At 28.6% G+C, this 10,351-nt stretch overlaps 1 protein-coding gene across 1 annotated transcript in view; it reads left to right on the top strand.

The window, feature by feature from the left end:
* The window catches only part of LOC107444116 (probable ATP-dependent RNA helicase DDX5), a gene marked incomplete at its 5' end in the record, with an annotated part of 25,069 nt that extends 20,013 nt beyond the window's left edge, over positions 1–5,056 (top strand). Inside the window, 2 exon segments of the mRNA XM_071180426.1 lie at positions 1,378–1,614; positions 4,928–5,056. Coding sequence (XP_071036527.1) covers positions 1,378–1,614; positions 4,928–4,995 — 305 coding nt within the window.
* Between the last annotated feature and the right edge of the window lie 5,295 nt (positions 5,057–10,351).

The following is a 10,351-nucleotide window of genomic DNA, read 5'->3' as shown; positions in this document are numbered from 1 at the left end:
TTTTTTTTTGCACTAACTGAAGTTGCTCTAAATATTCAATTTACTAAATTCTATTTCATTAATTTTAATAAGAATCTTGGATACAAAATCTGGGTGTACAAAAGGCGTTAAAATACATAGACATTTAAGATAGATGAATTATAACACTGATAACCTGATGAATTTTTAATGTATTTCCTCAGTCTGTGTAATTAAAACCCTTATGGAATAACTTTTATTGTATGATTTATAGTCAAATTATTCTGTTTTTTAAATAATTTTTTTTCATGAATTCCACACATAATTTTTCTTTGCAGATTGTTGTTAGTTTTTTTTACCATAGATTCATTTTCTTAGGCTAGACTACATATATATTTCAATAGAATAGCTCTTTAATATAACAGAGGATAAAAAAGAAATCAATTTTAGAAAAACTCAATAAGACCCACTTTAGGGTGGGTTTTACTGGGATTTTCAGAGTGTATTTTACTGGGTAGGTAAGTTTTTTGCTACCCTGCCACCCTTTTGCAAATATAAAAATCACCCCAAAAAAAGGTTTGAAGCTTGGAATGAGCTGAATAGCTGTGAACCAATAAATTAGCTTGTTCTTTTAAGGTGATATTCAGCTGGGATCAATGAAGAAAAATGAGAGGCTAGTTAAAACTTATAAAGGGAAAGCAATTAAATTAAGTCAAAGCAGTGCTCTCTGGTGAAAAAGAAAGAAAATGTTGTAAACAAATTGCTAACAAAGATAGTTGTAGTATTACAACAGTTTTTCTTTTTCCAAGCCTTTTTTTTTTTTCTTCATTATCATAAAGTAATAATAAATGTATAAACTTTACAATAGCCACAAAGAGTTTGGAAACATATGGTGAACCTAAATCCTGCATCTCCACAAGTGTTTACAGTACTATCTGCATCCCAAAACAGGAAAGATTCCCACCTCTTTTGTGTGCAGTGCCACAAATTAGAAAATTGAGTACCTTGAATAACTTCGGATCTAATTATTAAATTTTCACGTACATCTCAATGGTTCAGTGGCTCGATTCAAATATGCTCATTAATTTGTGCAGTCAATTTAAGTTACAAAATCAGACACAAAAACACACTTTCTCTGAATAAATCTAAATTATTTTACTATTCAATCTTCAGGTTTGACCCATGCAGTTTTCTTTACTTTTTCCTCTATAAAATTTCTAAGTTTTCATCCCATGGAGGGGCCTGAGCCTACAGCACCTGTCCCAGTTTTCTTGACCTTGGGCTATTGGGTGCAGTTGGGTGGTCAGCTGAGCTCGAATTTCTTATACTAAATGATGAAATATTTTATTATTTTCTTGTGTTGATAGAACATTTATTTCTGTTGTTGGATTTAACTAATATCTTTTCTTCCCACTCCAGATATTGTTGATGTTCAACACGTTGTTAATTATGACTTCCCTCCAAACATTGAAGATTACATCCACAGAATAGGACGAACAGCTCGAGGAGTCTCGTCTGGAGTTTCTCATTCCTTCTTCACTTCAGACAATGTTGGTGTTGCTTCTGAACTCGTTGATGTCTTAAATCAAGCAAAGCAAATCGTTGATCCTAAACTCTACTCATTGATTGGGCAAAAACATCAACGTCACTACAGAGGTGAGTAAAAGTTTTTTTTTTTTTTTTAATGCAGCAACGGGGTTTGGAATTTTGATTTTTTAACCGCTTCCTTTATCAATTTTTTTTGAAAGAATTACATTGATTATTTATTTTTTGAAAATAAATACGAGGAACTAAAACAAAACATAATACCCAAGTTTAGGTTGAAATTTTATTTTTTTATGTGTAAAAACATTTCATTTACCATCACATTACCATCCCGAGTTATCTCGAGCAAATGAATCATTATTTGCACATTGCTTTAAAAGTGTCGATGTTTTAAATATGATACTAATATGACCTGTGAAATTGGAGGATAATCTTTCACTTGTTAATGATTGCTTATTAATGTGCTATAGTCTGTCATAAATTTAGGTCCTTCTCTGATAAATTTTTTCTTCTGTTAATCATTATTTTCACTTTGCTTTTAAAGTATCGTTGTTTTAAATATGATGCTAATATGACCTGTGAAATTGGGTGATAATTTTTCACTTGTAAATTTAAAAATCACTAAAATTGACATAGTTTTGTCGATTACCACAGATTTTTTCATAGGTTTTAAATTAAAATTATTTTAATACAATGTTATTCAACATGCAAAATTTTCAAAATGCAGGAATTTTGCACAGTTTCAAATCACTTTATTGAGTGTGCAAATGTATTACAACTTTTATAATTTCTGTTTAATTCAATTAAGAACCTTGAATATCATGAGTACCTTAAAAACAGCGCTCTGATTATGTATTAACCAGGGTTTCTTTTTATTTTTTACTGAGTACCTAAGATAATAAAATCATTTATTTATTCAGAAACTATTAATTTTCTTAGCAGAATAGTTAAATATCTCTCTCCGTGTATTCCCCATAGAAATAAAATGTTTGACTATACATTATTTTCAAGAAATGTTCTCCAAAACTCCTGATGTTTTCCTGTATTGCTCCTGAAAACTTTTTTACAATGTTCAGAGATAATTGTGCTCTGGAAAAATCCGAATTTCCAGATTATTCGCTTACCACTATCCAGAAATTTCCAGAAATCATTGATCACATTTATGTAAAAAAATTCTTGTATATTTATATATTAGAACTAAAAATATTAGTACTAGAATTTATACTTGACATCATTTGTAAATATGTTTTTCTGATAGAATAATAAATGTGATTAGAGATAAAAGTAAACTTATAAATAGTTATTCATTTAAATTATGCTGCATATAATTTCATTAGAGTTTCATGTTTTGAAAATATCAATGATTTAAATTGATAAAGACTTAACTTTTTTAAAAGGCATCATTAATGATTTTCCTCAGGAAAGTTTCAGGAATTTTGAGTTTGGACAATCACTCATGTGAATTGCTCCTGAAAACTTTTTTACAGTGTTACCAGCTCTGTTTTAGGCAAGGTTTGAATGAGCCCACCTCGGTTTATTATCAAAAGCACAGGTTTTATTGATTGATGAAAAATTCAGACTTTTTCAGAAATAATTTTTATTCCCAAGTTCTAGAAATTACTTCTAACATGAAAGTTCAGTAACTATTTATAATTTGTTTTGTTGCGTTGTAACCATTTTTTGGCCGGTTTGAGATTGCTATTTTTATTTCTTTACAACAAACAGATTGTTACATAAATTTAAATTATTTAATTAAAAGATTACAATTTTTTTATTACATTTACACGGGTTTAATTCAAAAGTCTATTTGAATAATATTTAGACTTATTCATTATTCTTGATTATCATTGTAACTTAATATACAACTTTGGTTTTTTAGATTCTTATTTGTGGTTATTGTAAAATTAGTTGAATGTTTTTTTTGTCAGATTGTTTAGTAATATTGTGTAAAGTTTATTTGTAATAACAGTTAAGCATTCATTATTTTAATTGCATATTTTGACTCGAAACAGTTTTATATAAAGCTTATTTAAATAGTTAACTTATTTATTGTTTAATAATTGCAAAATGGTTAAATACAGTTTTCAATATATTTGTTATAAAAATTTATCTTTTTTTATGTTACATAATGAGGTAATATAATGAGAAATAAATGTACACCCCTTTTAGTTTTAAGCCTTTAAATTATAATAATAAAAAAAATCACATTATAATAATTAAAAAAATCACATTGTAATAATTAAAAAAATCACATTGTAATAATAATTGAGAATAATATTAGCAAAGGATGAGAAATATTACTAGTAAATACTTTTAAATAATGAATAGATATATTGTTTATAGGTAAAAAATATTTTATATTAATTTTATGCTGATAACAGTTAAACAGAAATAAATCTATCAAAATATTAGTAGAGTGGAAACAAAACATATGGTTTGTTTAATTAACTGATGAAACTTAAATGTTATTCTAATAGATTTGGATTCTGCTGTATATTAAAAAGTCTTGATTAACAATGATCAATTTGTAGTATAGGCCTAACATGAGTTTCATCCACCAGAATTTTCTTTGCCATGTTAATTTTTTCTTCATATTTTCTTTAATATGATTTATACATAAGGCCTGACCGTTACCAAACTATAAAACACCCCGAATAACTTTTATTCTAATGATCCGATCAGTACATACCATGACTCAATTTTAAGGGTTTGAAGGGGTGACCTCAAATATGATGATTAAAATTATTGCAGATGACATTTTAACTTATGAAATGAGACACGAAACATACTCTATCTGGATAAACATACCTATTTTTATGAATTCAAATTATTGGGGTTATCTATAATCTGTAAAAGATGGTCCTGGTTAGGAGAGAAGTCAAAAGGTTGAACCCCTTAATGTTAATGTATTTTCTATTATTTATTTTATGTATTTAATGATATGCATCTTTTTATGTATTTTACCATCTCAAACTTTTTATACAAATTGAAAAAATTTAGTAACAATTAAAAAATTCAATTATGCAAAAGTAATTCCATGCAATATATAATTTTTAATGATAGTCAAAATTTATTTAATGATAGTAAAAAAAGAATTTTGAATTATAAGGTATACAATTTTTTAAATCATTTTAATGAAAATACAAAATTTGAACCACCTAGGTTGAATAGTTCTCAAAATAGGACAAGAAAGGCAAAAAGTAAAATTAATGCTGAGGTGTTTATTCTTTTGATTGTTCACATTACCAAGTTATGGTCATTTCGTCATTTAAAATATGGTCTGCTGCACTAATTAAAATATTTATGATTAAGCCTTCAAACCATTAAAATTGAGTCCTGGTTTAAGAAAATCCAATCATTAAGAAACAGTTTCATGCACTTCAAAACAAAATGTAGATTTATTATTTGTTGTTTACATTTTTAGGTAACCAATCTAAACCAGGCTTCAATTCAAGACCATTCCAACGACAAAGATTTAACTATTCCTTCTGATATTGAATAGATTTTTTTAGGTGTAAAAAGATTTGTAAATAAAATCATTAATTATTGTGAATCATTTGTATTATTTCTTTTTCTTCTTTTTGCAAGTCGTTTGAATTAAGAAATTTATTTAATTTTGATTCAGCTGTTTTAAAAACAATGAGATGAGTTATATCTGCTCTATATATTTGAGTGACCGATTGTGTTATGAATTCTAAAATTTGTGCGGAAATGTCTTATACAGGGGGGGGGGGCACCTACCTGGAAAAGTCAGGAAAATATGGACAAAAAGCGGGGAATTTTTAAAGAAAAGCTGAAATTTTTTTCTTGATTATACTCATTTTTTTTTGTATTTAAATTATTTTACAGGGTGCGTAGCGTTTGTAAAAAGTACTTAAAGGTGCTTTTTTGGGGTTTTCGTTTTTAAAAGCTTTTAAAGGTGCATTTTTCAGCTGGCGTTTTTAAAAAGTTCTTTTTTTCCCGAAATTTTTTTTTTCTTCCCTTCAGTGATATCTGGTGGATCCCATGCATTTCACGAAAAATGGGATGTTTGCTACGTAATCATTCACGCGGACTTCATGTCGTACCCACGTTATGACTTGCGCATGCACGTACACTTGAAACCGAAACCCGAGTGCTCCAATTCGGATGGAAAATATCAGATCCTTATGAAATGTTTTACTTTTAATTTTATTATTGTTTATTTTATTTCTAATACTTTTTTGACGTAGGGGGTACGGGTACTTTTGTTCTAAGTTCAGTGTCATGTTGAATTCACTCGATGATGTGGGGAAGTACTGATTGTTTCGATTTACGTCTGTTTCTTTTTGGTTTTTTTTTTTAACGCTAAAACTGTTTATAAAAAGTTTGTTTTTCAATGATATCACTGATTGAATATAAATTTTTTGAGTGCTTGAAAAGTTTTTAAAAAGTGCTTATTTTTGATTCAAGGATTTGGCTACGCACCCTGTTTTATCATCCATTATATACCCACTTATTTCAGACGGAAATTTATCTTCAACTCAGCAATATTATGTTTGCATCAAAATTTTCTCCATTATAACGTTGTTAAACTAAAAAAAAACACATTAAACTCTCCTGTGGTTGCTAAATTAATGGAGAAACCTTTGACCTCTTTAGAGATAATGCAGTTTTAAGAAAGGCAAAGGTGGAGCTGGAAGAAGAGGTTAGGATATCTGTTTATAAGAATAGTATTTCTTCTAGTCCATGGACTGAATATCTTTCAAGTTTGTTTTTTTCTTTTGACAAAATGTTTTAGTATCTTTTACTTTATAAAATTTTCCAAAAATTAGTAGGTATTAATTTAACAACGAAAAACTTTATATTACACTCTTTTTCTGAAAGCTTTACCTCTCCCATCCAATGAAATCTGTGAATTATTTTTTCTCAGCAAAGCCAACTAATCACACATTTTCTTACACTTGCTAACAGCAACGTTTGTTGTCTAATAGTTACAACTGATGCATTGATGCGATTTCTCTCGATTCCAATTACTCTTTTGTTGGTAAATTATCGATTTTTTATTCAAAATTCGAATTAGTGTAGTAATTACAACGTCGAAAGTTCATAAATATTGCTTGCATTCCAGAGATATTTCCGAATCTTTTTCTATTTTACCCTAAAAAGCTGGCAAAAATTAAGCAATGTACATGTTAAATGACGTATAAACATTAATGATATATAAAATGTTATATGATGTATAAACATAGAGTATAAAATTTTTTATTCATATGTGTTTATTATTAAGAAGGAAGACGAAACTTTGTTTTCCATTGTACAATATGTTAAATATTTTTTTAATTATTTAATTAATTTTGTTTTTTAAAAAAATAACAAATTAAATTAACTAATATATAGTTATGAAAGAATAAAAATATGGTCACAAGATCCCAAATTAAAATTAATAAATAGAATTTTTAATGATTTTCAATAGCAATTCTGTACTAGGTACCAATAGAAATTACAGAAAGTGCTTCCTGTTTAAAGCATTCTGAAATTTTCTGTGTACCAATAACTAAGGTTCAAAATGTAAGATACTTGCAAATCTGTTGGAATGTAATGCCTGTTTCTAAAATTCTGTTTTTTTTTTTCCACTAATTTTATTAAAGAGGCAAAATATTAAAAAATCTCCTTCACTTTGAATCAATACTATCCTTAAACATTGTTTTAAAGTAAATAATTTTACATACAAATTAAAACATCTAAAAAAAAAACAAATTTAAAAAAAAATTAATACTTATAATTTTGGTTTATTTTAAATATTTTTAATAATACGTTGAAAATTATTTCATGTATTTCTTATTTTTAAATATTTTTATAAACCTTTTCTTTGTTTGAGTAAAGAAAAAATGTTTTATTGCCAAATTAAACTATGAATTGTACAATTTTTAATTAGAATCAAGAAAAATTTACGAAAATGTTCAATTTTGTTTGTTTTTATAAAATTCCAAGTGCAATGCAAAACCGGAAGCTTTTAAAAATTTATATATGTAAATAGATAAAAAAAATTTTTAACATAGAGCAGTTTTTTTATATATATATATACATTATTGTGCGGAAAAGCACTATACCGATTTAAAAAGAAAAACTACATTTTTTTTTCGGCCCACCATACCCTGCAGTTTTTACAAAACAATTTTTTCTGTCTACTAAACAAAAATTGCTTAACAGCATTGGCTCTCCACTGGGAAATTGAAAATCACCTAAAATAACAGAGAATGGAGGGAATTTTGAGTTTTTNAACTGAAAACAGAGTTAGTTTCAGTTTTAGAAGTAAAAATCGATTATACGACGTTATCGTTTATACGACGTTTTTCGCTGGTCCCTTCGGCGTCGTATAAACGATGCTCCACTGTATTTGTTATTTTTAAATATTTTTATAAACCTTTTCTTTGTTTGAGTAAAGAAAAATGTTTTTATTGCCAAATTAAACTATGAATTGTACAATTTTTAATTAGAATCAAAAAAATTTTACAAAAATGTTCAATTTTGTTTGTTTTTATAAAATTCCAAGTGCAATGCAAAACCGGAAGCTTTTAAACATTTATATATATGAATAGATAAATTTTTTTTTAAACATAGAGCAGTTTTTTTATATATATATACATTATTGTGCATATATATACATTATTGTGCATATATATAAAAAAACTGCTATAAAATTCCAAGTGCAATGCAAAACCGGAAGCTTTTAAACATTTATATATATGAATAGATAAATTTTTTTTTTTAACATAGAGCAGTTTTTTTATATATATACATTATTGTGCGGAAAAGCACTATACCGATTTAAAAAGAAAAACTACATTTTTTTTTCGGCCCACCATACCCTGCAGTTTTTACAAAACAATTTTTTCTGTCTACTAAACAAAAATTGCTTAACAGCATTGGCTCTCCACTGGGAAATTGAAAATCACCTAAAATAACAGAGAATGGAGGGAATTTTGAGTTTTTTCTTACAAACTGGGAAAGTACAGGGAATTTTATTTCTTATTTTCGTCTTTTAAAAAGTGGTGATCTCTCAAATTGGGGAATATCGTCCTTAAATATCCCTTGTGGGTTATTTTAGGATGATATTTCTGCTACATTCAACTATTTCATTTACTATAGTATTATTTGTTTTGAGTAGGTTAAGATGTTTCTTATTTCTTTAAGTATTTCCACCAATTAAAACTAGTATAGCTAGACTAATACAGCTCACGCGCAAGGTCACGATGATAGTGTATAATAATTTCAGAATTTCTTTTTTCTTCCAGTTTAGAGGGGCAATCCTGATTTATTAAGTACGCTAATTAAGGGAAAATGAGGCTTTTATATTCAAGACAATTATTAGAAACTATTTAACCAATTTATTTTGAATTTTAACCCTTCGGCTGTTAAGAGATGCTTTATTAACGCGAGTTGCTGAATAATTTTTTCCACTCAGTATGAACTGTTAATTCCTTGTAAAACTAATTCCTGTTAATTCCTTGTAACTCGACGCTTTCCTTGTAAAAAAAATTTCTACAACTCATTTATAACAAGAAATGATAAATGTTAGAATAAACGAATTTTTCTGGCAATCTATGAAACGAATTTAAGACAAACTGTCTCTTTGTTAAGAGATTTCAGCCAATGATTCAAGAGGGGGGGGGGGTTCTCACCCTATATATATAAATATAATCGGGTCATAATGATCTGCAAGATCAAGAATTTGAACATGCAATTTCAACTTTATGATTAAGGAACAGCTACATTAATCGGTTTTCGATGTATTTATATTACAAATGTAATTGTCAGTAATTATGTGCAAAACGCGATACGATTTAAGCAGTCTTTTTCAAGTAGCCTATTTTCACGGACACGCTGTCTCCTCAAATGCCATATTCAATCCAATAAAATACTAGAAAGACATCGTCGCAGAAAGATATATATAAAAATCGAACGTTTCATTCAGCTTCCATATCACGCCAATAAGAGTCGATCATCGGGGCCCTGCCCGCCCCTCGATGCCCCTTTGCCAGCACATCATGCCACCCATTCCCTGTTCTAAAGAGGTTCCAATAAAGAATGAAAGGAAGAAGAAAAAAAAAGAATAAACGAGGGTTGATTTCATAAATCAACTTACGGAAGGAAGAGGGCCATTGTTGAGCAAAAGAGCTCTTTTCGACACCCGCGGTGAGGACCCTTTCCACAAAAGGGACCCCGCACAATGGGTCCGGCTCAGCGGCTTGTCATCGCCTCAACAATAACTTCCCCAACAAATGTGTAATGTAAGAAAGTGTTGCTTTAAAGTGGATGACTCTTGAAATCTGAAGTGGTGCCTTTACAAAACATGTCTTGACCTCTCTGAGGGGTATACCGTGGGACGATTCAAGTCGAACCATTAAAATAGGTGATAATCACCGCATTTAAACCAAACATGGGTGCAATTTACATATTAATTCGGATGAAATTCCAAATAAAAAGTGTTCCTAAATGAAAACGTTTGATTGTTTAAAAAAAATTATCCGCAGTAATCAGACGATCAGAAATAAAAATTTCATTTCTAATTTCTTTCTTATCTTATTTTAAATGCCGAGAAGACCTCTATTATTCCTCACGTTTATTTATACATACCTTTTGACGAAATTCATTTCCTGAAATATCTTTGCTCAGCTATTTCGTCAAATATGAAGAAAACTTCGCGAATTTTGGATTTATTTGTGTCCTGGGAATAGATCTCGGGTGTGGTTTGCAAAATTGAAATAGATAAGATCCCTTCCTCAGTAGTTAGGCTTGGAAAGTTTTATAAATGCAGAGAAATAAGTATATACAGTCCCTGGCCTTATTTATTAGATGCATTACAAGATTTTATGTAAAATCTTAA

Source organism: Parasteatoda tepidariorum, chromosome 4 (assembly GCF_043381705.1).
Source record: "Parasteatoda tepidariorum isolate YZ-2023 chromosome 4, CAS_Ptep_4.0, whole genome shotgun sequence".
Taxonomy (NCBI): Eukaryota; Metazoa; Arthropoda; class Arachnida; order Araneae; family Theridiidae; genus Parasteatoda; species Parasteatoda tepidariorum.
The sequence above is the reverse complement of the archived record's forward strand: the minus strand, read 5'-3'. Positions and strand labels throughout refer to the sequence as shown.